General features: G+C 47.9%; 20 protein-coding genes and 1 non-coding gene across 21 annotated transcripts; 10 read left to right on the top strand and 11 right to left on the bottom strand. All coding sequences in view use genetic code 12, as the record gives it.

The window, feature by feature from the left end:
* Positions 1 to 504: 504 nt before the first annotated feature.
* Positions 505 to 2,560, top strand: PSN45_005130 (uncharacterized protein; the record flags this gene model as incomplete). The annotated part of the gene is made up of 3 exons (XM_006685524.2): positions 505 to 509; positions 550 to 1,120; positions 2,546 to 2,560. 3 exons carry the CDS (start codon positions 505 to 507, stop codon positions 2,558 to 2,560), a joined length of 591 nt encoding a protein of 196 aa, XP_006685587.2.
* Positions 2,561 to 2,699: 139 nt separating this feature from the next.
* On the top strand, positions 2,700 to 3,377 carry PSN45_005129 (uncharacterized protein; the record flags this gene model as incomplete). The annotated part of the gene is made up of 1 exon (XM_066158429.1): positions 2,700 to 3,377. One exon carries the CDS (start codon positions 2,700 to 2,702, stop codon positions 3,375 to 3,377), a length of 678 nt encoding a protein of 225 aa, XP_066014526.1.
* A 276-nt stretch (positions 3,378 to 3,653) lies between these two features.
* PSN45_005128 (uncharacterized protein) lies at positions 3,654 to 5,213 on the bottom strand (the record flags this gene model as incomplete). The annotated part of the gene is made up of 1 exon (XM_006685523.1): positions 3,654 to 5,213. The coding sequence occupies one exon, from the start codon at positions 5,211 to 5,213 to the stop codon at positions 3,654 to 3,656; it is 1,560 nt and encodes a 519-aa protein (XP_006685586.1).
* A 628-nt stretch (positions 5,214 to 5,841) lies between these two features.
* Positions 5,842 to 6,525, top strand: RPC31 (DNA-directed RNA polymerase III subunit C31; the record flags this gene model as incomplete). The annotated part of the gene is made up of 1 exon (XM_066158428.1): positions 5,842 to 6,525. The coding sequence occupies one exon, from the start codon at positions 5,842 to 5,844 to the stop codon at positions 6,523 to 6,525; it is 684 nt and encodes a 227-aa protein (XP_066014525.1).
* A 60-nt stretch (positions 6,526 to 6,585) lies between these two features.
* RRP9 (pre-rRNA processing protein) lies at positions 6,586 to 8,130 on the bottom strand (the record flags this gene model as incomplete). Its single annotated transcript, XM_006685520.2, has 1 exon — positions 6,586 to 8,130. One exon carries the CDS (start codon positions 8,128 to 8,130, stop codon positions 6,586 to 6,588), a length of 1,545 nt encoding a protein of 514 aa, XP_006685583.1.
* A 170-nt stretch (positions 8,131 to 8,300) lies between these two features.
* PSN45_005125 (uncharacterized protein) lies at positions 8,301 to 8,696 on the bottom strand (the record flags this gene model as incomplete). The annotated part of the gene is made up of 1 exon (XM_006685522.1): positions 8,301 to 8,696. One exon carries the CDS (start codon positions 8,694 to 8,696, stop codon positions 8,301 to 8,303), a length of 396 nt encoding a protein of 131 aa, XP_006685585.1.
* A 140-nt stretch (positions 8,697 to 8,836) lies between these two features.
* Positions 8,837 to 9,583, bottom strand: PSN45_005124 (uncharacterized protein; the record flags this gene model as incomplete). Its single annotated transcript, XM_006685521.1, has 1 exon — positions 8,837 to 9,583. One exon carries the CDS (start codon positions 9,581 to 9,583, stop codon positions 8,837 to 8,839), a length of 747 nt encoding a protein of 248 aa, XP_006685584.1.
* Positions 9,584 to 9,734: 151 nt separating this feature from the next.
* lsm7 (U6 snRNP-associated protein Lsm7) lies at positions 9,735 to 10,265 on the top strand (the record flags this gene model as incomplete). Its single annotated transcript, XM_006685518.1, has 3 exons — positions 9,735 to 9,743; positions 9,834 to 10,068; positions 10,120 to 10,265. 3 exons carry the CDS (start codon positions 9,735 to 9,737, stop codon positions 10,263 to 10,265), a joined length of 390 nt encoding a protein of 129 aa, XP_006685581.1.
* Positions 10,266 to 10,526: 261 nt separating this feature from the next.
* FUR1 (Uracil phosphoribosyltransferase, synthesizes UMP from uracil) lies at positions 10,527 to 11,183 on the top strand (the record flags this gene model as incomplete). The annotated part of the gene is made up of 1 exon (XM_066158427.1): positions 10,527 to 11,183. One exon carries the CDS (start codon positions 10,527 to 10,529, stop codon positions 11,181 to 11,183), a length of 657 nt encoding a protein of 218 aa, XP_066014524.1.
* Positions 11,184 to 11,279: 96 nt separating this feature from the next.
* On the bottom strand, positions 11,280 to 12,530 carry ARP1 (centractin- actin- protein of the dynactin complex; the record flags this gene model as incomplete). The annotated part of the gene is made up of 1 exon (XM_006685515.1): positions 11,280 to 12,530. The coding sequence occupies one exon, from the start codon at positions 12,528 to 12,530 to the stop codon at positions 11,280 to 11,282; it is 1,251 nt and encodes a 416-aa protein (XP_006685578.1).
* Positions 12,531 to 12,594: 64 nt separating this feature from the next.
* MLC2 (Myosin type II regulatory light chain) lies at positions 12,595 to 13,092 on the top strand (the record flags this gene model as incomplete). The annotated part of the gene is made up of 1 exon (XM_006685514.1): positions 12,595 to 13,092. One exon carries the CDS (start codon positions 12,595 to 12,597, stop codon positions 13,090 to 13,092), a length of 498 nt encoding a protein of 165 aa, XP_006685577.1.
* A 148-nt stretch (positions 13,093 to 13,240) lies between these two features.
* Positions 13,241 to 13,705, bottom strand: RPO26 (subunit common to RNA polymerases I, II, and III; the record flags this gene model as incomplete). The annotated part of the gene is made up of 1 exon (XM_006685513.2): positions 13,241 to 13,705. One exon carries the CDS (start codon positions 13,703 to 13,705, stop codon positions 13,241 to 13,243), a length of 465 nt encoding a protein of 154 aa, XP_006685576.1.
* Positions 13,706 to 13,909: 204 nt separating this feature from the next.
* On the bottom strand, positions 13,910 to 15,034 carry QCR2 (ubiquinol-cytochrome c reductase core subunit 1; the record flags this gene model as incomplete). Its single annotated transcript, XM_006685512.2, has 1 exon — positions 13,910 to 15,034. One exon carries the CDS (start codon positions 15,032 to 15,034, stop codon positions 13,910 to 13,912), a length of 1,125 nt encoding a protein of 374 aa, XP_006685575.1.
* A 128-nt stretch (positions 15,035 to 15,162) lies between these two features.
* On the bottom strand, positions 15,163 to 16,470 carry PSN45_005117 (uncharacterized protein; the record flags this gene model as incomplete). The annotated part of the gene is made up of 1 exon (XM_006685511.2): positions 15,163 to 16,470. One exon carries the CDS (start codon positions 16,468 to 16,470, stop codon positions 15,163 to 15,165), a length of 1,308 nt encoding a protein of 435 aa, XP_006685574.1.
* Positions 16,471 to 16,539: 69 nt separating this feature from the next.
* On the top strand, positions 16,540 to 16,926 carry PSN45_005116 (uncharacterized protein; the record flags this gene model as incomplete). The annotated part of the gene is made up of 2 exons (XM_006685955.2): positions 16,540 to 16,554; positions 16,627 to 16,926. 2 exons carry the CDS (start codon positions 16,540 to 16,542, stop codon positions 16,924 to 16,926), a joined length of 315 nt encoding a protein of 104 aa, XP_006686018.1.
* Positions 16,927 to 17,047: 121 nt separating this feature from the next.
* PSN45_005115 (uncharacterized protein) lies at positions 17,048 to 17,938 on the top strand (the record flags this gene model as incomplete). The annotated part of the gene is made up of 1 exon (XM_006685871.1): positions 17,048 to 17,938. The coding sequence occupies one exon, from the start codon at positions 17,048 to 17,050 to the stop codon at positions 17,936 to 17,938; it is 891 nt and encodes a 296-aa protein (XP_006685934.1).
* A 58-nt stretch (positions 17,939 to 17,996) lies between these two features.
* Positions 17,997 to 19,304, bottom strand: VPS4 (Vacuolar protein sorting-associated protein 4; the record flags this gene model as incomplete). The annotated part of the gene is made up of 1 exon (XM_006685510.2): positions 17,997 to 19,304. One exon carries the CDS (start codon positions 19,302 to 19,304, stop codon positions 17,997 to 17,999), a length of 1,308 nt encoding a protein of 435 aa, XP_006685573.1.
* Positions 19,305 to 20,330: 1,026 nt separating this feature from the next.
* On the top strand, positions 20,331 to 22,163 carry PSN45_005113 (uncharacterized protein; the record flags this gene model as incomplete). Its single annotated transcript, XM_006685509.2, has 1 exon — positions 20,331 to 22,163. One exon carries the CDS (start codon positions 20,331 to 20,333, stop codon positions 22,161 to 22,163), a length of 1,833 nt encoding a protein of 610 aa, XP_006685572.1.
* Positions 22,164 to 22,390: 227 nt separating this feature from the next.
* RPS5 (40S ribosomal protein uS7) lies at positions 22,391 to 23,059 on the bottom strand (the record flags this gene model as incomplete). Its single annotated transcript, XM_006685868.2, has 1 exon — positions 22,391 to 23,059. The coding sequence occupies one exon, from the start codon at positions 23,057 to 23,059 to the stop codon at positions 22,391 to 22,393; it is 669 nt and encodes a 222-aa protein (XP_006685931.1).
* Positions 23,060 to 24,216: 1,157 nt separating this feature from the next.
* Positions 24,217 to 24,289, top strand: PSN45_005111. Its single transcript has one exon. It is a non-coding gene; the product is annotated as a tRNA-Arg (tRNA).
* Positions 24,290 to 24,437: 148 nt separating this feature from the next.
* PSN45_005110 (uncharacterized protein) lies at positions 24,438 to 26,039 on the bottom strand (the record flags this gene model as incomplete). The annotated part of the gene is made up of 1 exon (XM_006685507.2): positions 24,438 to 26,039. One exon carries the CDS (start codon positions 26,037 to 26,039, stop codon positions 24,438 to 24,440), a length of 1,602 nt encoding a protein of 533 aa, XP_006685570.1.
* Between the last annotated feature and the right edge of the window lie 7 nt (positions 26,040 to 26,046).

The following is a 26,046-nucleotide window of genomic DNA, read 5'->3' as shown; positions in this document are numbered from 1 at the left end:
TCTGCCTAAAGCTGCCGGCAGCAAAATTGGGTTTTGCAACTTCCGGATGAGCGAGTACTACAAACAATATTAAGGGCTTAGGAAGAACAGGGAGATATTCTACCTCAGTATAGAGATTTAACCAGACTCACACAAAGAGGGCATTCATACCCTTTTTGTGTTGCCTTTTCCCCCAATACCCAAAAACGATATGGTTAGTTGCGATTGAGTAGCAAGAGAATGAAAATGGCTGAAAATTATTTTTCCACTGATCGAGCGAGCCGCAAGAAATACTATACAGAGCATTGTTTTGGCAAATGCACAATTCTGGAACACGCTAGAGACCCTGAAATACCTCGCAGAGGGTTTATATGACTCTCACCACCCCTCTCATCTCTTTCCAAGAGGATCCGTCCTGGAGAGCATCAATTGAACACTAGTGTGAGTCATCGCTCATAATCATATCACTATTAAGATCCTTAGATTTACCCATTAGGACAGACCAATTATCATCACACATTCACAATGAAGTTAGCAGAAGCCTTGCAAATACAAATGGACTACTCTAAGAAAAATCACATTGGTGAAGGGTAGAATAAAGGAATGTGCCAAGGTCCAGGAGGGTGATGATTCCCCCGAGAACCCATATGACCTTCTTGACGAGTTGCATATTCTTGACTTCAAGCTAACCAAGTTGATTACAGAGATCAATTTGGTCAATTTTGAGGAACTTGTTGAGCTCCCATCCTTCTTGGAGAAAGATTGCTTTGATGAGAGCTTTTATAAGTCTGGTTTTAAGTACCATAAAATGGAGGAGGAGGAGGAGGAGGAGGAAGGAGAAGTAAAGCCTGCAAAGAAGACGTTATGCGAGGCTTTATCAGAAAGAGAACCATCGAAGAGAAGAATCGAGTTGATACAGTTCGCCATTCTGGCCGGAAGTGTTGCTGACAACTTCAACTATTCCAAGCTGGAGATCAAGATTATATCTCTTATTAACTCGATCAAGCTCCAGAAAGTTATGAATAAGCTCAGGGAGCACTCCAGGATAATGGATACAAAGATCCAGGAACTCAACTGGGAGGTAGACTTCGAGAAGGTGTTTGGGACCATTATAACGAGAAAGACAGCAGGGCTGTGGAAGGTGAGGAGGTGGTATTTTTTCTGATAGCTATTTTCGCAGCCACTAATCGGTTGCAAATAGGCAAGCATGAAAGATATCATGAGAACGAAACATGGAATATTGAAAGCACTCAGGTCTATTAAAAAATAAATTCACGTGCTATACTAACAACTTCATCTCATTAAGTTCAAAGGTAGCGTATTGTAGTCCCCGGAGGCGTAGGTTTGGTTATTCCGTAGCAGACGATAATGTCCCCAATAGCAAAAAAAAGTGGGCCCCACCGGCTTATAGTGACAAAATTTTGACTTTTGATTAAACCCCTTTCTGGTAATTACTAGGATTGCCTTAACATTTATCATCTTAATCATCCAAGAGTTTACCATATCACCTGAACAGAATTTACTCCAATACATTTACTACCGCGTGGTGGAAAAACCAAACCGAGGGAGGGAACGGGAACTGGAGCCTTCTAATCGGATGACGATCACCAAATGTTTATATCCCCCAGAGTTGATTAATTCTGTCTCGGTTGAAAACGCAGCGAGTGGGTTTCATAAAATGTCCTGTTACAAACATAGCGGAAGCCAACTCCCGAGAATCGCTAAGCTCGTAAGTGCTGTTGAGATTCTCGTGTGAAGTTAACGACAACTGAACAGCCCTGTACGCAGAATTGTTTACGCAACTACTAAAAACATCCGCACCACAGGCAGCGAGGCACTCACCGGCTAAGCCAAGCATATCCCAGAAGGGATAAATTGGCAGTATGTAACCCATAACCCCGTGGATTGCATAGAACCCACCAACCACACCAACGTCGGTGCCCAATGCGGCGCCCCCTAAACGGCCGGGGATTTCTTTTTGGTGTGTATAGACCATTTAGACGATTAGGACCGGGGGATGTGAGTGCGTGTGTGCAGGACCGGATATACCCCTAAGTCTAGATCGCCTGGGACAAGCAAGAGGCGTACCGAACTGGCCACGAAAACTACGGTTGTTATTGTCGTAATGGAGACCATAACTTTTAACCATTTCCAGCAAATTCTGAAAAGGACAGCGGTAACGTGAACAAACGACACCAAAACACGAAAAGTCGTCTGGTAACAATGGCCGCCATTGTAGCCGCACTTTTTCACACCTCTAACGATTGGCCAAGCAAACATAACCATTCTGGCCCAAACGGGAGATGGGATTGCCCAAACAAACCGGGCCGGCCACACTGTTGTTTATAATGGGGCCCAATATGGAAGGTGGCTCGGCATCGTAAGCAAATTCCGGTGGAGAATTCGTCCCAATGCAGGCGCCTTCGCTCCATTTATGCATTGTTCGTCCGGCACTCACCATCTTTTGTCAAGTCGCTGTTTTTTATTTTTTAGCCCCCGAATAAAACTCAAGTCATTCCCATGGACAAAAAAATTTACTAAACATATCCATCGTAAACACCCATAGAACCTCGAGTTTTAAACTACGTTTGTTCTATCACTTTCGTTAAACCAACTTACCCCAGTCCTTCCTTTTACCTATCAACTCCCACTTTTTGCGGTTATTCAAAACTTCCCCGAGTCTCACACGAGTTGTTTACGTTTATTAGTTTCCAAAAATTATGTTGTTTAAAACCTTGTTACCTTTGGCTTTATTGGCATTAGCCAGAGCCGATGATGATACTACTGTTTCCTCGACTGTCACTGTCACCGTGACGTTATTAACTCCTGAAGAATCTGCTTCGGTGGCTTCTGCTGAGGCTGCTTCTTCAGCTTCTGCTGCCTCCGTTTCTTCCAAGAATGCCGCCGCCTACGCAGCGTCGGTGTCGTCAGCCTCTGCTGCTTCGGTGGCCGAGGCGGCTGAAGAAGCTTCGGAAGCAGCTGCTTCCCTGGCTTCTTACGCTGCTTATTTATCTTCCTTATCAGCAGCTTCGGTAGCTTCTGTGGCTGCTGCTGCTACCGAAGAGGCTTCTTCCTCGTCCACGGTTCCCTCGTTGACCCTTTTCAAGGGTGTGGTGGCGGTTGCTTCTGGCTTCAACAGCTCTTCTAGTGTTGAATCATCTAGTTTTGCAGCCTCCAGTTACTCCAACAGTTCATCTGTTGTATCGTCCTATTCCAGTTATTATAACAGCACCTCCGAGATAACCTCGGTGGCCGAGTCGACCTCTACGTCGGTAGCGGCGGTGTCGACGGCTGAGGATGAAGATGAAGACGATGATGAGTCTTCTTCTGCTGACTCAGGAGCTTCGAGGAATGTGGCCATGGGGGTGGTGGGATTGGCTGCCCTTGCGTTGTTGTAGACGACGAGTGGCTAATTTACAGCGCTTTTGAGTTCTTGTGAAGAAGTATTTGGTTCTTTGATGTTATTAGTAAGTTTATACCTTTTTATATCCAGAAACAGAGTTTCGTTGTAATTTATGTGTACCAGTATATGGATGTAAATGTATATATACCAGTATGTGGATGATATGTATATGTGCCAGTATGTGGACGATATATATATGAGCAAGTTGATGTGGAATTCCCACACTCTCTTATCCCAGCTCAGCATTATCATTACTCTATGTACTTTACCTCTACGCCCTCTTACCATTGATGTCCCGCAAATAATTCTCCTTATCAAGAACATAGTACTCCTGCTCCGTCAACCCCCGCGGTATCTTAGGAGGCACATGTGGCTTGTTTTCAAATCCCAAGTTCTCATCGTTGGGAATCCGATCAAATATTGAAGGACTGAACTTCTGGTCCCACTGACCGTCTCCCAAGTACCCGGTCTCGCGCGTCCGCAAGTCCATCGTCCGCTTGTCCTCCTCACGCCGACTCCGGCTGAAGTGCTCGCCTGGCGTAGGGGCATAGAATTTGGGGTCAATTTCGTGTTTGTTCACGGGCTCCGGCGCACTAGGCAGCGAAGAGTGCGATAACGATTTTACCTGCTTATCCATGAAATATACCTTGGTAGGCAAACCGCCATCTTCATCGTCAAGGCCAATTGTATCAGCCGAGTATGGAATCGATGTGGTGGCAGGAGAACCAAGGTTGAGGTTTTTGAAGGCTTTGACACCGGTTTCGGGAGGAGGTTTTCTTAGCGGAGATGTTTTTAATGGAGGCGTTTGGTGTGGCAGGGGAGTATGCGAGTGCGGTTGGACTGGCAGGTACTCGGAGTGCGGCGGTGGGCTGGGGGGCACGTCAAACGAATCGTCTGCGGTGGCTGCAAATTGAGGACTTCTGGGACTGTTGAACTGAATATCTCGCTCAAGCTCATCGAGATTATCAAACTCCTTGATGTCAATGGGGGTCACCCGGTCCCCCCGCTCATGACGTTCTCGCTCCTCCGCACTCCATAATGTTCTGATAGGATCTTTGCTCTGAAACTTACTTTTGAGTTTGGTGAGCTTAGCAAACCGGCTTTTCTTCTCAGGACTGGTACCTGGCGTCACAAACACGTCGTCATCCTCAGCCCCATTGGAAGTATCAGGTACATCCCCTACCAAATTTCTGAACAACGACTTTTTCTTAGCGTCTGCGCTCACAAAGATATCATCCACCACACTGGGCTGTCTCGACTGAGACGGGTGCCGTGGCGGTGCTGGCAAGTCCTTGGCGGACCCGTAGCCCGACAGGTAGCTGGAGCCGGACCCCCGCATGTGGGACGTCTCATAGTCGCCATTTTCATAAAGCTTTGGTGGTAATACCGGGGCGCTGGGGTAGAAAGTCATCTCCAAGTAAATGGTACCGGCCCTTCTGCCGTTCAACGACAAGTCGTACCACATGTCGTGGATATACTTGCCGTCCTGGTGCTTTTCCTGCTGGAAAATCACACTACAATCGATGTCACAGGTTCCAATGGGCGTGGGGTCGTTTTTGGTTTCATCCAACACGTCGAGTTTCAAGATGGGTTTTCGTTCTCTGGTCAAGTCGAAGCGGATCTCGTGGGTCCAGTCCGGGGTTTGGCCGGCACGAAAGTGGGACGGAGTTTTTTTGGCGGTGGTTCCAAGTCTGAGGGTTACGTAGGGTGATTGTTTGTCTAATTTGCGTCGGTTGGGCAAGTGTTTAGCTCGGCACACAATGATCACCAAGGTGCCTTCGGCAGCCTGGGGAGCGGCCTGGGCCGAGAGGATCGAGGTGTTGGGATCCATGGTGGTGGCAGCAAGTAAATTGGGGTTTGGTGGTGATATATATGTTTTTGCTAATATTAGAAGAGGCTGTTTTGGTGCATATATATGACTGCGAATGTTTACAGTTTTTCTGTTTTGAGCAATAATGAGGCGATGGGATGGAAGCAGGGAATAGTGCGGTGGAGGCAGAACGAGGTGTCGGGGGCCAGAAAGGGACCATGATGAGGAAGAAGAGGGGTGGATTTGGAGGTGAGTGTTTTTTTGTACATCTGTAGGAGGGTGGTTTTTGTGGATCTACAGGTGTTTGTGGTATATGGTACAATTCTGAAGATTACAAATACGTGCTTAGGATAGATAAATCAGTGAAACACCACTTCCTCCCTGACAGCCTCCAATTATTGTCTGGATAAATGATATCGGTGGTGGCTGCAATCCAGTTCATATTTCCATACACCCACCGAAGTTCTTACCCATACCAATAGTTATCTGACCCAAACACTCACCGAAGTTGACCAAGTTCTGACCCACGCCATCTGACCGTTCCCCCATTGTACAAAGGACAGTCCATCTCCAATCGTTCCATCCCATCTAACTCTCTCATCACTCCTCTCTATCTCTTCTCCGCGCATTCTAAAAAATTTTCCACACCATGTCCTTCAGATCAAAAGGGTTTGGTAGAACCATTTTACCATTTGGCTTGGACTACAGCGACGTGTTGACCACAAGCTTCGATGTGGAGAAACCTAAACTTATACTCCCCGTCAACGCCCCGTTGTCTGCCGCCGAAAAAGATCAAGCCATCCAAGCCATAAACCTCACCAAACTCGTACTAGACGGCCCCTTCTACACTGGTAATTCTGTCGACAGCCAGCAACAGGTAACCCCTACCACCCACCCCGACGGAATCGAAAGACACTCCGATAAGTACAAAAAGGTCAAAAAAATTGGCTCCACCATCGAAGACCATCCTTATAATCTTGAGTTCTTCCCCCAAGAACTATACTCGGTGATGGGAGTCAGTAAAAAGAAGAAAATAGGGTTATCTTCCTACAAAGCAGCACACGAGATCCACAGCGACGTCAAAGCACCCCTGCCGATACTGGAAGACAAGTCAAAATTGGTTCTCGAGCAGTTGAAAGATATGGCTGTAGATCTTGACACCAAGGAAGATGACATTAACGGAGATGATATGGACCCGGACGACGATGAAGACGATGATAATATAGAAGACGAGTTCGAGGATGACGAAGATGATGACTACAATGCTGAAAAGTATTTTGATGACGGAAACGACGATTTTGCCGATAATGGCGAAGACGAAGCAGCATTTTGACGATGATGGAGCATATTCCATCATTGTAAACTCCATTATAATATCTTATATTACTATGTATTAAATGTTAAATGCAAATGATACCAAGGCATTCCGGCCCTCCACCTTCTGCCACCGGCCAAACCTATGCTCTTTACCCACCAATGCATACACAACTATCTTCTTTGCACTGGTAAATTCTGCCACCGCGATTCGGTTCACGCAGCCTTTTGCAGCCAACGACCCAATCACCTCAAAACTCCTCATACCTTCTCTATCAATCTTCCACACCTTGATGTCTCCGCTGTACGATCCGGTCACAAACACATCACTGAACGGAATCGCATACACCGACGTTATCCAGTACGGTTGTCTTATGGGTACCTGAATTTCAACCCCAGCAGCGGTTTCGGCACTGGCACGAGCTGGTGCCATTTCCGGCTCGAGCCCGTGTGCCAATCGCCTGGTGAAAACAGGCTTCTTCTTTGCAAGCGACCAAAGACACAAGTTTCCGTTATCAGACCCCGTCAAAAAGTGGGACTCATCCACCATCGACACACAGTCAAGCAGTCCTTCCGACCGGAAGGTGTCCAGGCCCTTTGCCGGTTTGGCCCCATCACCGCTGCGGAACGTCAAACGAGACTCGTCGGCGATTTTCCAGAATAACGCAGTTCGGTCACGAGAACCCACCGATACACATGTCTCCCTCGACAAGGACGAGATGTCGGCGATATTGTCCTGGTGGCCGTACAACGTCTCCAACTGGGAGAATTGGGTGACGGAATATGTCCTCACCTTGAGGTCCGCACAGGCAGCATAGAGCTGGTCGGAGTTTCTTCTAAAACTTAGGGAGTTGACGGCTGCTCGCGTTTCCAACACCTTCAAGCACGCTAGGTTCTCGGTGGACCAAATGATGAGCCGGCCGTCGTCGCCTCCAGTCACCACGAACCTCCCGTCGGGAGATGTGGCCACACAATTAATGGCTGCGTGGTGGTGGTTTCGGTGTTGCTCATCTCTGAGATCAGAGTACTTGGATCCACCCTTCGTGTGCTTCACGCGGCTCGGCTTGCGTTTGTCGGCGTGGATCTGCCACTTCACCAACTCGATGTCCTTGGAAACGGTGTATAAATATGGGTGGTGAATGGCGATGCCCGTGAGGTTCTTGGACCCAATTCTGGTCACCACCGGCCGGACTTCTTCCATCTGCAGCGAAAACTTGGCCCCGTAGAACTTGAACATGTGACCCTTAGACTCGGCCACGTCCCGTTGCAATCGGCGGCCAACAATATCATCATCCAAGTCCTTTGCGTTGAACTCATCGTCTTCATCGAGGTCTGCGTTTTTCAAATTCTCGAGGTATTGTTTGGCCAATCGTCTTCTCTTGTCGGCGGCGTTTTCGTCCTGGAACTCCTCGTCCGATGACATCTGCTCGACGTCTCTATCACTGATATTGTTGGAGTTATCATCGGTGTCACTGGACCCAGAGATCTCATCGTCTTGGGGAACTCGAGACATACGCTCAGTGGATCGGCCACCATTTTTGGTATTTCTGTTCACGGTGCTGGTCTGCCGGTTGGCACGCTTCCTCTTCCTTGAGGGATCAGAAAGGAACGGGTCTCCTGCCATTGTGAATGTGTTTCTGTTGGAGATATAATGCTAGTGAGATGATTGAAAAAACTTTCGCTGCGAAGAGTGCGGGCCCTATACAGGCTGCGACCATCGTAGAATCTGTTATGATATAGTAATAAATACATAATATATGAATTAACCAAAAAGTATGGCCCTGACACCCACACCTAGTCCTCAAGAAGGTACTCGATGTCATGATCTTCGGCCGCGTCGTACGCGCTTTGATGCCTCTGTCTTAACTCATTGAACTGATCTTCAATATATGCCTGTTTCAACTTGGTGTCTCTTCTGGTTTTCTTCCCCCACCCAAACGTCTTGGCCTCCTGCTGCAACTTCTCTTCGTACTGTTTCTGGAGTTCCGCGTCTTTGGCAGGCTTGGCCGCTTTTTCCGCATTGTCTCTGTTCACTTCTTGCTGGATATGGAACTTGGTGGCCCACTTCTGGTAGAGCCCACGAACAATGATATAACCACATACAGCAACTACCAACCGAAAGTACTTTGTGTAAGACTCTCTGTCAACGTAGTCAAAGATGAAGTCGAACGTGCCTCTTGTTTGTGACATGTTTGTGTGATGGTGGCAAGTGGAAAAAATGTTGAAACCGAGACTTCCTGGGAAATTTGGTGAGAAATCACCGGCACCACAGCGTAGCCCGCCAACAAAGTTGATGAATTTTTTTTTTTGAACCAGGTCCAATTGGACCATTACAACTCTTCCTCATCGCTGCCAAATGGATCGAGCTCGGGATAGTCACCAACTTCAACTTTCTGCGGTTTGATAAAGCTTCCGTGCTTGTCCTTACACGAAAACACTCTAACACTTCCAATCAGTCCATTGTTCTTTCCCACCGGCTCGTCAAACTCCACCCCGACCCAGACGCCCTCACCGTTGTCGAGCACATCGATCTTGCCGACGGACCGGATGGTTCCTCTTCTCTCGCCCTGAATGTTGATGACTCTACACCGATCACCAACCTTCATTGACAGGGCTGCTTCTTCCTCAAGTTGAAGCTTGCGGGCCTTCTCTTGGTTAAATTGGGGATCGAACCGGCCTAACTGGTTGCGAGATTTCCACTCCAACACCGTATTGGATCTTTTAGCATACTCTTCTTCGGTCATTTGGTAGGATTCAAATTCAGGCTTTTCTGCCGCCAACTGGCTCATTTCAGAGTTGGGGTCGGCGTCCACCACATGAAGACGGCAAAATGGTACCAAGTTGAGCGCCACCACCGTGCTGTGATCATCGGCTTGGCGGTTGTAACTGTTGGAGTCTGCTACCACCTCATACTCATTCGAGTTGGAAATGCGATAAAGGTGGATGGTTTGAAACTTGGGGGCGATCCCGGTGATCTGTTCCAAGCGGATCTTAAGGTGCGTAATTGACCACTGGGGAGATACTTTCCTCTCGGAGGAGGTGAGGTCTGATGTGATATATATGCTGATGTCGCTCATGGTTGTAGAAGAAATTTTGTTTCACGCGCTTTTTTGCAGCTGAGTGCCAAAGGCTAACGGGAGCTGTCGCCAGCTTCGCGGCAGCCCTCACCCTCGCTCACTTTTCGCACTCAACGGCCACTGAAAATAACCTACATCTTCTTCGACAGCAATGGAACTGGTATGTGATTTCTTCCCCAACGCCTTAGCGGCAACCCATCCGTATTCTGCAACATTATATTGCCAATAGTATACTAACCTCGTTATTTAGAAAGAAACTGCCAGAGATGGCAACCAAAATAACAGAGACCACAAAGATCAAAGAAGAAGAAATAATGGCACCAAGCAAGAAGGTCCCAAAAGAGAAGCCATTTTGGACCTTAACAAGTACAAAGACACCCAGATAAAGGTGGAGTTTATTGGAGGAAGACAAATAGTGGGAGTTTTGAAGGGATTTGACCAGTTGATGAATTTGGTATTGGAATCGGTGGAGGAGACGTTAAGAGGTATGTATCACCAACAGAACACCACTGGTGGATTATTACTAACATATTTAGACCCGGAAGACCCCAATGTGTTGACAAAGGACACCAGAAGCCTTGGCCGGGTGGTGGTCAGAGGCCCATCTTTATTGACGATTTCTCCCTTGGATGGCAGTGAGGTTATTGACAACCCGTTTGTTGCTGCCGAAGTCCAGGCGTAGGGGGACACTGGGATTCACAAAATCTGCACTATTTAGTGATGTATATTACTCTTAATATAAAATACTCACAGAGATTCAGGGCAGCAGCCACAGTGCAACAGCCGTAGTACCGATGGTCAGCAGCCATAGAACTACTACCTCTGTATCACCAACAATTGCGCTCCCTATAAGTTTCCCATATTGTTCTCGGACTTATGATCCTCTATCTCGATCCTCTATCTCCTCATCGCTCACTTTTCTCACGAAAAACAAGCCCACCCAATGCTGACTTCCACCAACTACAGCAAAAATGTCATCCTTCTCCCGCAAACCAACCAGTTGATTGGCTTGTATTCCATCATCAGAGACCAGAGCACCCGAAGAGGCGACTTTGTGTTTTACTCCGACAGAATCATAAGACTTTTGGTCGAAGAGGGCTTGAACCAATTGCCAGTTCAGAAGACCATTATCAAATGCCATGGAAACCACGAATATGAAGGGGCCAAGTTTTTGGGCAAGATCTGTGGAGTGTCGATTGTCAGGGCAGGAGAATCCATGGAAATGGGATTGAGAGACTGCTGTCGGTCGGTGAGAATTGGAAAGATCTTGATCCAAAGAGATGAGGAAACTGCGTTGCCCAAGTTGTTTTATGAGAAACTCCCAGAGGATATCAGTGAGCGGTACGTGTTCTTGTTGGACCCCATGTTGGCGACCGGAGGAAGTGCTATGATGGCCGTACAGGTGTTATTGGCCAGGGGGGTACAAGCTGACAGAATTTTCTTCTTGAACTTGTTGGCAGCTCCCGAGGGGATTCAGACCTTTCAAAACAAGTACCCCGAAGTCAAGATCATCACCGGTGGAATTGACCAGAAGTTGAACGATGACAAGTTCATTGTGCCTGGGTTGGGTGACTTTGGTGATAGATACTACGGGATCTAACTGATTGTCAGTAGCATAGCCTTAATTATCAGCATGCGTATAATACTTGAATAATGTGAACACTTGCCAGTCGTTAGTAAACGCTCCCTTAGCATCCTATATACACTTTCTGTGCACAATATCAGGGTCTTCCTGGTACTCTTGCGACGTGACCCACATTCTCTTAAACGTCGAGAGACCCGCCAAAATGCTACCTCCCACCCACGTAGAGTACTTTCTCTCTGGAGGAGCGTATATCTTCACCTTCATCTTCGTGTCGTATTGGTCGTTCCGGGTAGTGCTCCACACCGGGGTCCCTGTCATGTGCTGGCCTTGTTGGTGCTTGAGATCACTGAGAAGCCTATCACCAAATCCTCGCAATAAGGTATTACCCCCCGAAAGAATAATGCTACTGTAAAGGGTGGGCCGGAGATCAAGATCGACTTTGGACAACGACAATGCCGTCAACTGCGAGATTCCTGGCGACTCGTCTCCCACCAATTGCGGGTTGAAGAGGATTTCGGTGGACCTGAATCGCTCGCTTCCTAGCTGCAAAATATGTCCATCAGGTAACTTGAAGTGGGACACCAACTCGGACTCCAGCTCCGGCCGTGCCGCCAGGAGGTAATGGCTATAGGCGGCCGAGGAGTACACCTTTTCGTCCTTGGACGGATCATTCGATACAAAACAGTATTTCTCCTTAATGGTCCGCACGAGCTCAAACTCAGAACTGCTTTTGAATGAAACTCCGGACATTCTTCGTATATGGTACACCAACTGCTCCGTCACATCACGCCCCGCGATATCCATTCTTTTGATACACGTCGGCAATCCAAAGCCTTCGTACGATGGTACTATATGGGTGACTCCGTCTCCACTGTCTATCACCACTCCCGTGGTTCGTCCGGATGCGTATAACGACAACGTCGCCTGGAGGGAGATGTACACACACGGGACGTTGAACGACTCAAAGAGCACCTGGCACATCTTGTCTCTGTTTTGCCGGGGATTCAATGGTGCTTCTGTAATCAACAACGGATGCTCCTCTGCATTGGCTTTAAGATCCTGAGTGTACACATGGTTCCAGAGCATCTCCATGTCGTCCCAGTTGGTGACCACACCATGTTCAATTGGGTAGCTGAGCTTCAAAAGCCCTCGGTATTCCTGGGCAGTATTGCCTATGAATGTATCACCTATATCATCTCGTCCCATGCCTATTGATCCCGCCATGATTTTCTGATACTTGGGTCGGCCAATGATGGCCAGCGAAAACGCCTTGGGCTTGTCATCACCTGCAAAACCGGCCTTGAGGTTGCCTGACCCGTTGTCGATCACCACTGGCTGGTTATAAAGAGTGTCTTCCGCCATGAAGTGGTTGGTGGTGCTAACTAAATTCGCAGTCGCGGTGTTTGGTTTTGTTTACCTTCGCCAGATGATCCCGCTAAATAGTCTCACCAATAACCAGAAGACCGAGCTTCGTAATGCCTTCACGTTGATCGACGGCGACTCCAAGGACTCGCTTATCACCAAGGAAGACCTTGTCAAGTTATATAAGACGTTGGGGATCCAGCCGCCCCGTAAAGCCGATTTGGAGGTGATGGTAGCTACCGATGACAAAACATCCAAGGGGTTAAACTTCGCCCAGTTTCTGAACATCATGGCCCAGCAGTTGCTGAAGTTGGATGACCGTACCACCATCCACAATGCGCTACAGGTGTTTGCTGAAGGGTCGGACATCAATGACCTTATCATTGACGTGGATACTTTGAAAGAGGCGTGCTGCTCGGTGCAGCTTGGAGAAATCGGCTCGGGAGACAACCGATTATCGAGAGCCACCTTCGACGAGTTGGTCCGTGGCTTTGTCAAGGAGCAGAGCAATGGTAAGAAGTTGTTTTTGGCATCCAACTGGTTGGACGCGTATATTGACTAGGACAATTCGGTAGTGTTTATTAATATACAATGGTGCAGGGTGTGAGTGTCGGACAGCTTGACTCAAAACATATCTTCTGTATATGGGGATATTGACTTCACATGGTTATTTTGTCTATGGGGACGTTGACTCCATATGGTTATTGTGTCTAAGAATCAATGATCAACTCATCACATCCCCAGTCTTCATACGACCCATCAGGCAAATATCTTCTGATCACAAGCGGAATCTTTCTTTGGGACAACTCTTTCATGGCGATTTGTAGTGGGTCAGTTTCACCTTCAATGTCCACCAATACCGGCGCATTTAACGAGATTTGTAAAGCTCTGGTTCCTAACACCCGGGCTCTTTCGTACTTGGTCATATACGGCGTGGTTGTTCTCTGGTGCTTGGGTATGGCGAGCTCGGCCGTGGTCTTGGCCCGGGGTTTGGACTCATCAGGTCCAATTCCTCCATTGATGATGGTGCGTCCATCTTCTGTTTTCATGTCCACATCTCCATTGGTTTCGGGTTCAGGATCTTCAAACTCATTCTCGGAGAAGTGATCAGCCTGATCAAAGTCGTCGTAGTTTTCGGGCGCGTCGTTGTATGCGTTTTCTTCGATGTCAGACATGGTGATTGGTAATGCTGGTGATAGATGAGACTGAAAAATTTTTGGCTTTTCGCACCGACCCAATACAGAATATCATAGTTCGCTTTTCAAACTAACTGTACAGAATGTTATTTATATTAGTTTGTTTTTTCAGACTAACAACCAGGTACCCCGGTATATATAGGGAATAATAAATTAATGCATTATTTACGACAGGCAGTCCACTTACAATTCATCAGCAAATGGTAACACATCTACATCACCAACGGCAACATAGTTGAACGAACTCAACTTACCACCCTTGGCAGCAGAGGCATCAATGGCGTATTCCAAAGGCGATTCCAAAGTGGACTCCAAGGCTACTGCCAACTTGGCGGCCTTGACGGATTTGGATAAGTCGGACGCAGTGATGGAGTCCACCACTGCCTTGACCTTTTTAATGCCTTCAGCAACCACAGCAGAGTCCGAGCCGGCAACCGACACCACGAACAAACCGGCGTCCTGGTATTTGTACACTTGCGAAGAAGCACCAGGGATCTGGAAAAGTGGAGTGTTGGTGGCTGGTAAGTAGGCAGAGCCAATGGTGGCAGACAAAATGTCATACTTGGCAAATTCAGCTGGTTTGATTGGCACTCCAATCACCGCCAATGACTGGCCAGAGACTCTCACTCTGGCTTCTTTGCCAGTGTAAGCCTTGACGGCGACAGCGGAGGTGGATCCGGTAGGTAATTCACTGAAGGCCGATTCACCTATGAATTTGACCAAGTCAGCTTCAACGGCTCCCGAGGCCACAATCGACACGTTTCCGGCTGTGTACACTTCGGAAGCAAACTGGGCCACATCTTCGCTGGTGTAGGTTTTGGTACCGTCGTAGTATAAAGGATGGCCGTAACCTCTTCTGAAGGAGATTTCGTGTAAAGCTTCGGAGGCCACAAAGGCGTTGGAGGCATGGGCGTTTTCGTACTCGTTCAAGGCAGCAGGCAAGACAGTTTCTGGGAGCTCGTGGGGTCTAAACGAGGTTTTGGTAAGAACGTTACCCAAGGCTTCCACATAGTAAGGTAAGTCTTCCTTCAAAAATTGAGTTTTCAAAACAATGGCATCTCTGGTGACATCGGTAGACACCACACCACCCAACAATTCGCTTTCTCTGGTGAATCTTAAGGCTGATTTGGATTCGGTATTCATGAAGTTGAACTTGGATAACAAGTGTGCTACACCTGATTTCCCAGCCTTGGAACCAGCGTTGTTAACAATCACTGAGAGAGTGGTCAAGTTTCCTGGGGCATCTCTGGCGGCCACCTTCAAAGGTGCAGCGGCGGAGCTGTAGGAGCGGAAAGCTGCACGGGACATCATGGTTTTTGGAATGATAATCTGGTAAGTTTTGTTTGAAAACTTTTGAGTGAGAAATGGAAAAAATTCAAATTCCTCGACTCTTGATTGGCAGAAATAATGCGAACTGGTTTGTATTTTGGCTATAACTATAACTGGGTCAATCTGATCACATGACGTTGTTCCGGTGAGATATCATGTTCCTGGCAGTATTCTCTGATAAGCTGACCCCATGTAAAGTCGATGAGCACCAAGATGTGTACGCCACCCCACACCAAGTTGATACTGTAGAAGAAGTTGGAGTTACCGTTTCCCAATACAATCCAACAGTAGTAGAAGATGGGCGAAAGAATTAGACACACAAGAAGTGTGAGGGCCGTGATGTATACGAGTTTGCAGTAAGGAAGAACCGTGGCTGCGAAAATAGGAGCCAAAGAGATGGCAAGGCCAAAGTCTCCGACTGTAGGATACGATTTGAGGAACGACATCCATACGTAGCACAAGTATACCGCAAGAAACGCATCTCCAGTTTTGACAGACGCCTTTTTGGGGTCTTTATCCTCGTACTCAAAGAACCTTATCGTGAGTGGCACGATGAATATCATGGAAAATAAGTTGAAAACACCAATGTAGAAGGGTGTGAAAAAGTCAAACATCTCCGTGAAAAAGTACCACCAAAGCCCCACATTTGGCTGGATCTTGTCGAATCTGATAATAACCCCATAACACTGGTCCAAGAACGCCACTGACGACGTCCAGATGGCCGAGATAAACACCAATAACCCACAGGTCATGAAAAACACCACTGTACCTTGAATGTAGACGTTCTCCCACTTGTGTTTTGGCAAACTCACATACGCCAACGCCAATACCGGCACCACCATGAGCACCGGGCTACCCGAGAGGTACGTAGCGATCCCCAAGCTGACCATGGCTCTGGCAAGATTCGTGTTGGAGGTCAATTGGTGGAGTGATTCAATTATGAACAACTGTGAAAACACAAGCGTACAGTGAGACAAGTTGGTGAGAATAATCAACGGGTTGAACAAGTAGAACGAAACCATCAACGCATCGCTCAATGGCGCCACTGGCTCGCCAGTTTTTTTGGACACTCTGGCGTTATACCAGCGGTTGAGGCTGGCCAACCTCAATGCTATTATTACGTCAACCACCGAGTAGAGCAAATTGCAAGCCGTCAAAAAGACGGAGTCGGGAAGCTGGGACTTGAAGAGGCCAAAGAATGCCACAAGGAGCGGTGGGTGATGGTTGACACCCCCATCATATGGATTTATGCTGTGCTGAAGATAGAAAAACGCTTCTTGGAGAGACGTGTATGAATTGATGGGCGTGGCCAACTCCACCACGGTGGAGAGCTTAAAGGGAATGGACGGAAACAACGTGGGCAAAAGGAACCGCACGAGAACCCCTATACACAAGATCCGATGGGTTTGGTTCATGATGCTTGAGGTGTATGTGTTGATTTGAGATGAAAAATCAGTGCGCGACAGGATTTTTCATCACCAACCATGTCTTCAACTTCAGTATGTACCACGATTAATTCCCCCAAACGCTCGCACGAGGGGTCCACGCAAGCATCTTACTAACCGCTATAGTTCAACCCCATCAACCCCAAACCGTTTCTCAAAACGCTTCTAAACAAGCGGGTGATTGTCAGACTCAAATGGAACAAAACGGAGTACACAGGCAACCTTGTATCTGTGGACAACTACATGAACTTCCAGTTGGATGACGCATCCGAGACCGCGTACGTCGACGGTAAGAAGACCGCCGAAACGGTGGGAGAGGTGTTTATACGGTGTAACAACGTTTTGTTTGTTAGAGAAGCCACAGACACAGCCACCGCTGCTGTCCCCGAAAATGAGGCGGTTGAGGCCATCGAGATGGAACAATAGAAAATACCTCCCCCCAAAGACGCCCATATTCCCCAGTAATGTAATTTAATCTACGACCTAGCTTTTTGTGTCTCCCAAGTCTCATAAAAATTTCACCGCGCTCACTCTTCACCAACACCAGATGACAGACGAAATACCAGAACCAGCGCCGTACGGGGGTTTGCTTGTGCAAAGTATCGAGGACGAGAACGACAGAGCGAAGCGGTTGGCCGAACAGACCGTGGACGTCTCTGTCAATGGTACCTCCGAGACTTTGAGACCCGAAGCCATCCACATTCGTGGTGTCAACTCGTTGTCCACCAAAAACATCGAAGCGTTTATCAATTACTACGTCAACTACGTGGTGACGACCGAAAACAACGAGGAGTCGGGCCTCCCGACCACCACGTATACCCCGGTGCTGGGCGATGCTCAGCGTAAGTTCAGGGTTCAGTGGATTAACGATGGTGCGGTGAACATTGTGTTCACCACCCACGAAGATGCTACCCACGCCCTCGACCAGATATCCATCACCGGAGCCAACCCCGCGGTGGTGCCAATGCCAGTGATCTATCAGGTGAACTTGTTGGTGCAAGAGAGAGAAACCAAACCATACACCCCGGTGATTGAGTTTCAAAAGCGAACCACATTGGCCCATCGGTTGGGGGTGGAAACAGAGACGCTGGAGGCCCAAACCTCGAACATGGACGAAGACGAGTCGGCGGTGGTGTTGTATGCCAGGCTTAGTTTCCAGTCAGATAGAAAGGTGAAGAATGCGGCGGTGTATTCTCGGTACTATTTATTGCACGGAGAACCCGAGAGAAGACCCCACAAAAAGAGACCCATCAATCCCAAGAAACGTCGTCATCAACGTGACTACAGTGATGATTTGTTTGCCGATAAGCTTCAGGCTCGAGCCAGGCCAAGGGGACGGGAAGAAGTGGAAGACCTTTTCGCAGACGCAATGGCTCGTATAGACCGGTCAAGAAGCCCTACAAGAGACAGATCTCGCTCACCCATGAGGGACGAATGATTAGTGTATAATAGAAAATGATATTAAGACTGTAACTGTAACTGGACTACCGGAGCCATCAATTTCCCTCCTGTCCAAAGTCGTCGGTGAACTTGATGTGGTTCTCGATGTCCGAGGCATTCACAGTAGGCCTGTTGCTCTTGATGGACTTGATAAAGTCTTTTATCGTCAAGTCCGGCTCCTGCAACTCGTCGGTGCCAATGTCCATCCAGTTGGTTTCAACCGCCCCCTCGTCTCCAGGCGAACATGGAGTGAGTTTCCTATTGCCATCTTGGTCTTGCACCGGCTTGAAATGGGTGGCCTGCTGAATCTTCCGGATGGGCTGCATCAATGCGTCTCTCACCACCACCGCAATATCATGACCCGAGTAGCCGTCGGTCATGGATGCCAATGCCCGAAGATCCTGGGCGTTACACTCACACGGCACGTCCCCCACGTTGAGTTCGAACATCCGGGTTCGGGCATCTTCATCAGGTAAAGGAATATAGATTCTCTTTTCAAATCTCCGTCTAATAGCTGCATCCAATTGCCATGGGATGTTCGTGGCCCCCAACACCAACACGCCACTGGAATCGTTACCCACCCCGTTCATTTGCACCAAGAGCTCGGTTTTAATTCTTCTCAGAGCCTCACTTTCTCCCTCACCTCGAGGCCCACACAAGGCATCCACCTCATCAATAAAGATGATCGACGGCTTGCTTTCACGGGCCATGGTGAATAACTGCTTCACCAACCGCTCAGACTCTCCCATCCACTTGGAAACCAAGTCCGAGGATGACACAGAGAAAAAAGTCGAATTGGCTTCGGTGGCTACCGCTTTCGCGAGGTACGATTTTCCAGTACCTGGAGGCCCGTAAAGGAGAATACCCGAGGTGGGTTTCCGGTTGCCTTTAAACAACTGGGGGAACTTGACGGGCAAGATCACTGCTTCTTTCAACGCTTCTTTGGCGCTTTCCAACCCGGCAATATCGCTCCACTTAACGTCTGGTTTCTCAGAGAGAATAGCCCCAGCAAGAGCACCTCTGAGTTTCTTGGTATCGGCGTCGTCGTCATCACCACTAGTTTCGCCTGGTTTCCGGGCCTTGGTGGACCCATTGGTGGAGGAGTTTTCGGCCGAGTTGGACTTCAGCAGCTGTTTTTCCAAATGGTCTTTGAGCTGTTCAGCTCGGGTGAGATACTCAGTAAACTTGGACCGAATCAATTCCTTGGACTTTTGGTTTTTTTCGTACTTGATGGCAAGCATAAGGTAATCCAAGCCGTTGTAGTACAATTTGTAGGCTTCTTCGTACCGTGTGGCGGTATCAGCATCGATAGCCTTTTGAACGAGGTCTATCCCCTTGGAAAGGAAATCAGATCCTCCAGACATAATGGATTTGAACGGTGAGAAATATGATGGTTGTGCTTATGGTGTGGTGTTTCTGTCCGTAGAATATTGCACGGCTATGTTGTGTGGGTGCACGGGTGTTAATTTAATGGAGATAGGAGTATCGATGATAATTGTCTCGCGAGAATTACTGATTAGTTTCCGCGCCCTGTGATCAAAATCAGGACATACCAAAAGGGGCCTGTGTATGAACATCTAGGTCTTTTGTTGAAAGTTCCTTGTTTCGAGCTGTCAGCGCAGAGTTTGAAGAGGGTGGTTTTTCCAAAGTTTTTGATTTTTTTACATTCTCCAGGTGGATTAGCTGGAGAGTCTCAATAATTGATTGAAATTGTGAATGTTGCAAATTTGATTCAAAACACAATTTAAATGTTCAATTTCGTAATTCTCTTTCACATCCAAGATCGATCAGCGACAGTGCCACCAAACCCAGGATACTCGTCCAAATTCCATTGCCACTGCCACTTTCACGGAATTTGTACGGCATCATCATAAATCGGCCACTACCACATGGCTAACTACTACTGACCTTGTCACCCGCAACAACCGCACCAGATTACTCAGCACGACGGTGGGGGTCGGTTAGAACTCGTGGTAGCTTCAGCACAAGTCGGCAATAACAAAAAGTGCCAGTTGGTCGTTCAGTACCAAATTGGCATGTAGCTTAGTAAGCCTGGCCTGTCATTATGCACAAAACTTCGGGAGGTTTGGCCCCCCCACGCCCCTCCCCCCAGATTCTATTTGACACATTTTCTAACGTCTATCAAAGTACAAAAATACCACCAGCAGTCACAGGAGCCAATATCATGGCACGCACAGGGGCTGATTCATAATTTAAGATTTTTTTCCCCAAACCCCGGTATTTATTCATGGCGGTTGACTCATAGGTAATAGCGGGACTGCATTCCGAAAAGCCTTTCCAATGCGCATATCGCTTTTGCACTTGAAAAAGTATAAAGACCCCCAAATGCAAGGCGCTTTTCAGGCTCCAGGTTTTTTTTAACAGTCTCCATGTCTACACATTCTACCCACTACACCGATGCGCTGTCGGGTAGTAGCGGTGTTTCCAATAAGCGGTACCAGGCATACGCGCCTGACACGGGGCTGAGAGCTTCTTTGGAGTCCGAAAAGGCTGCTGATGACGATGCTGAATCGGAAATTCTCCACCGCCAACGTACCAACGTGTCAGAGCTCTCTCGAATCATCTCAGGAATTCGAGACGACCGGATCCAGGATGCGGCCGTGGCTCACGAGTACCGAGACACCGGAGTGCCAGATGCTGTTATCGCACAAGAGCTCGAGGCCATCTCCCGAAAGAACACCACCATTGCCGATGAAGAGCAGGTGGTTGGAGAAAAGGAGCTCAAGTTATCGGAAGTAGACGTGGAAGAGGAAGAGAACATCCCACCACCCGACGAAGGGTATGCGTGGGTCATTGCCATCATTGCCATGTTATCGGTATTTGCAACCTGGGGTAGTAATGCCTCGTTTGGAGTATTTTTACAATACTATATCGATGCCAACGTGTTCCCGGGAGCCACCAAGTACGACTTTGCGTTGATCGGAGGCTTGGTGGTGTGCCTTGCGCAGGGTTGCAGCCCGTTTGTATCGATGTTATATCGGGTTATAGGCATAAAGGCCATCACCGCTCTAGGCATCACCCTTCAGACGGCTGGGTACATCTTGGCGTCATTTGCCACCAAAATCTGGCAGCTCTATGTGTGTCAGGGTGTCATTGTGGGGATGTCGTTCAGCATGTTGTTTATTCCGGCCACTTTGGTGTTACCAACCTGGTTTGACAAGCATCGCGCTACTGCCTTCGGCATCTGTATTTCTGGTGCTGGGTCGGGAGGAGTGGTATTTTCGTTGAGTATTCATAAGGTGTTTGAGATGACTGGAAACCAGCGGTGGGGGTTGCGTTTGGCGGCGTTGATGGCGTTGGTGGCGGCCTTACCGTGTTTTTTGTTGAAGCCTCGGTACGGAAAAACCTTACCTTTCAAACAGAGACTTCTGAAACAGTTTATTCGAGACAACTTCAAGTTGATCTTTGACTTCTCGGTTCTCAGCACTTGGCCCATGATGGTGTGGTGTGTGTGGTTTCTGATAGCTATGACTGCGTACGTGGTGGTGTTGTTTTCGGTATCGTCGTATGCTACCCTGATTGGATTATCATCCAGTAAGGCTACACTTTTGACAGCCATCTTGAATATTGGCCAGATCGTGGGACGTCCTGGTTTTGGATTTGTGGCCGACTGGGCTGGAAGAAGCAATGTGGCCGTACTTATTCCTTTGCTCATCTGTATATGGATTTTGGCATTTTGGATCAATGCCAGTTCTTTTGCAGCCATGGTACCGTTCTGTTTAATTCTTGGAGGTGTTGCGGGCATCGGTACTCTTATGAGTCAGCCGGTGTGTTCAGATATTCTTGGAGATCCTAGCAAGCTCCCTGCTGGATGGTCAGCTATGAACATTGCCGTTTCAATTCCGTCGTTGGTGGCAGAAGTGATCGCGTTGGCATTGACCAGATCCAACTCCACCCAGCCATATTTGCACCTTCAGATTTTTGTGGGAGTGTGTTTCTTTACGTGTTCGACGTTGGCGTTGCTAATCAGGCTGCACTTGGTGAATAAGGTGATCAGGGCCAGATTAGCATGTTCTATCAATACTTTACAAGAGCTTACGGGACTGCGGTGCCGGTATTTGACGGTGGCAGAATTGCAAAAGACGGACGAAGAGAAGGCGGACATTGTATTGTTGACGGAGAGAATCGAGCGGTACGAGGTGTTATTGAGGGCCAGTGTAGGGAGTTTTTTCATTCGGATGTTTTACCCGATTAAAGTTTAGCATGGCACTGACGGTACCAAACAATAATGGCAATAAGAGCAATAACAAGCACAATCATAAAAGCGTAATGGGTAGACAATTAGAATGATGATTATAAAGTGTAGAGATTAATAAACGATAATAAAACCTGGGTATGTTCTTCTGGCTACTATGATCACCCGTTTAACAATATGTTTATTAACAATGAAGGTTTTGGAGATATTATACACGATATAAATGTAGATATCTTAACGGTTAGACTTGGCAACTCTTTCCAATTCGTCCTTCTTCTTGATGGCATAAGAAGTAGAAGAACCCTTGGCAGCGTTGATCAACTCTTCAGCCAAACATTCAGAAATGGTCTTGATGTTTCTGAAAGCAGCTTCTCTAGCACCAATGGTTATTAAAGCAACAGCCTGGTTGACTCTTCTCAAAGGAGAAACATCAACAGCTTGTCTTCTGACGGTACCAGCAGAACCAATTCTGGTGGAGTCTTCTCTTGGACCAGAGTTGACAATGGCGTCAACAACAACTTGCAATGGGTTTTGTTCGGTGACAACGTGGATGATTTCCAAGGCTTGTTCGACGATTCTGACAGCCTTCAACTTCTTACCGTTGTTTCTACCGTTCATCATTAAAGAGTTGGTTAATCTTTCAACAATAGGACATTGGGCCTTTCTGAATCTCTTGGCGGCGTATCTACCGGCAGTGTGGGAAACAAACACTGGTTGGGCGATTTGGATGTAGTCAACCAAGGAAACGTCCTTGACTTCAACGTCTTCAAAAGACCATTTGTTGAACAACTTGACTTCAGCTTGAGCAGCTTGCACGTCAGCAGGAATGGCGGTGGCCAATTCAACGAGCTTGAGTTCTTCTTGGATCACTGGAACTTCTTGAACTTCTTCAACTTCAGCCATATTAACTTGAATTTACTGATGAATAACTATTGGGAAAAGTCTGGTGAAAACTCAGTGCGATGAAAATTTTCAGTTGTGAGTATCGCAGAAAATCGTGGGTCGTGGCGGGCGAGGAATTCACCGGGGGTGCGCCTACCAGGGGGTTCCAAATCTCCCCAGTCGCACCCACAGCCCTACGAGAAAGCACGTGAGCATGCCCTAGATCCCCCGATCTACCACGCATGACTCGAGAAGGCTTTGGCGATACCAAAAGAAATGATACTATTTTGACCTATTGTTTCCAGCCGTAGTTTCCGTCTTTTGGTCAGTCATTTACCATGACATCGCCTACTTGCACTCCCATTTACGTAGATTATCAACTCCCAGGAAGTCATATTATGGTTGTCTTGGCTGTCTGACTTTCAACCGGGATGCAGGACCGCACTCGCATTTACTCGCACCAACATAATCTGTGAATTTCCTCACAACCACCACTACAAACTAATAAATGTCAGGAAAAGATTACTCTGCTCCCACCGGAGCTCCACCAGAATGGTCCAATTCCAAACCATCAGACAACTACGCACCTCCAAGTCATCCGCCTTCCGGTCAAAGTGCCGGTGATAGAGGCTTTGGTGGTAACCAACAGGGATACGGAGGTCAACAGGGATATGGTCAACAAGGATATGGTGGTCAACAAGGGTACGGCGGTGGCTACCAACAACAACAGGGATACCCCCAGCAAGGGTACGGAGGCGGCTACCCCCAACAACCACAAGGAGGATACTATCAACAACAACAGCCTATGTATGTGCAACAGCAGTCTGGTGGATCTGGATCTGGAGGGTGCTTGGCAGCTTGCTTGGGTGCACTTTGTATTTGTTGTACGTTGGATGCACTTTTCTAGGTGGTTGGCTTGCTGGCTGAATTCATAATATAAAATATACATGTTGTATGAGAGAAAGTAGAGAACAGTTTCTGAAGTGGGTGTATGGGTAGGAACTTCTGGAGACGGAGATAGTTGTAGAGAAATTCTGGAGAGAGTCTGGAGATGGCGATAGTTCTAAACTGAAGTCTGAAGACGGACATAGTCCTAAACATAAGTGTGGAGATCGAATAGCAGGTGAAGGTTTAAGATGCCGGGCGCAAAAATCAGGCTTTTACTGACGAAAAAATTAGCCTGTGTGGCGTAATGGTTAGCGCATTTGACTTCTAATCAAAAGATTCCGGGTTCGAGTCCCGGCATGGGTTCTTCTTTTTGCACCCCTAATCTTCTACCCTACATCTCTCAATGCATACACCATTTACATAAAAGTCTATGATACTAAAAACAAAAGCTGGGAATAGTTAACTTTTCGGCTATGTCGCATCGCTAGCCTAGGCCAACTCCGCCATCCCGCTAGCCCCACGACAACATTCCGTTGGCGACCCAGTCCAAGTCAAATTCTGCCAGCTCCTTTCCAAACCTCCGCAACATCGGCAACACAAACTTATTAGAAGCATAAAGCTCCACCTGGTTTTCTGGGGCCAACGACTTGTCAGAATCAGCCCCAAGGTGTGTCTTGGGCAAATAGTGCAAAAAGTAGTCGCTGAGCATGGGAGCAGGGATGGTGTTGGGCAAATCGTTGATTGCAACATAAATGGAGTTTTTGTCTTCGAGCGCTCTCTTTTTTGCAACCAGACAAGCAGCCGAAAACAAGATATCCAAGTCCTGGAAATTATAGCCACCAAGATCATTCAACCCACTAAATGAAGATCCACGACGTCTCTGGTCACTTCTCTTGCCCAAAGGATCGGTGGTGGGGCCAAACATATTGAATTGTAATTCACCCACTCCCACCACCACAAATTGCGCAATCAACGTTGACCAGAGAATAAAGTAAGACTTCTGCTGCAACTCGTTGGTGAAAATGGCCCCCTCGATGTGGTTGTAGCGCTCGTTCTCGGCGGTAAACCCTTCGGTGCTCGCCAATCTGCTGTTGCTGAGAAAGTTGGTGGCCTTGTAAATATCAACATCAGGCTTCATGGCGAACTTGGCCGAGGAGAGGACGGTGACGGACGACTTTCTCTGGGCCACGGGCGTAGCACCTGCCGTCTCCGAAATACTTGTCATTTCCGTTTGCGATGCGAGCTTACTCATGGCCAACGTGTCGGTAATATTGGTGAGAGAAGAACTGGACTTGCGGCCACCCGTCAATTCCGAATGGAAAGTCAGCTTGTTCAATTCGGTCAAAATCTCCAATTCCTTGTTCTGCATGATGAATGACACTAAGTCTCGGTCCTGTGGCTTGGACGAGTCGAGATACCGTAAATGCTTACCCCTGGCCTTTGCTTCGGGTGAAGAGTCCATCAATGCTTCGAGCAAACGCTGCTGCGAATCCGTCAACACCGACGTGGGAACCTTGAACAAGTCCACTGGGAAAGCCTTGAAGCCGAACCGCTCGTAAAAGTTGCCCACGGCCGAGTAGAGCACCCACGCATACTTCTTACCCAAGTAGTAGTTGGCCAAGTTTAAGTCGAGTTGACCGTTGTTCATCACCATCGAAGCAAAGCTGTCGGGCTTCAGTTTATCACTCTTGCTGATGTTTTCCTTGATCAACTCCTTCTCCACGTACTCGATGACGGCACTAATCAACCGGTTGGCTAACCCCAATTTTCTGTAGGCTTGAGCCGTGAACACAAACCCAATCATCAACGCGGTAGCAGGCTTGACGCCGAAGGTGTCGGGGTTGGGGGCCGACGAGGGCCCGCTAGCGGTGGGCGAGTCGCTGTAGTATGCACCACGGTGGCTCACTTGCACCATACAAACGGGTTTATTGGTTTTGGTATGTTCGAGGTAGTATACTTGGGTGATATCCTTGCGCATTGAGATACTTTCAAGCATGATCAGCCCGGCATTTTCAGGGGTCATGGAGGTGAGAAACCACTCCTGGGCCAACTCACACACCTGTTTGATTTTTTCTGGGGTTTCTGCTCTTCTAAACTTGAACTGTTCACTCATGGTTGAA

Source organism: Yamadazyma tenuis, chromosome 7, assembly GCF_029203305.1.
Source record: "Yamadazyma tenuis chromosome 7, complete sequence".
In the NCBI taxonomy this organism is placed as follows: Eukaryota; Fungi; Ascomycota; class Pichiomycetes; order Serinales; family Debaryomycetaceae; genus Yamadazyma; species Yamadazyma tenuis.
Note: the sequence above shows the minus strand (reverse complement) of the source record. Positions and strands in the feature narration are given on the sequence as shown.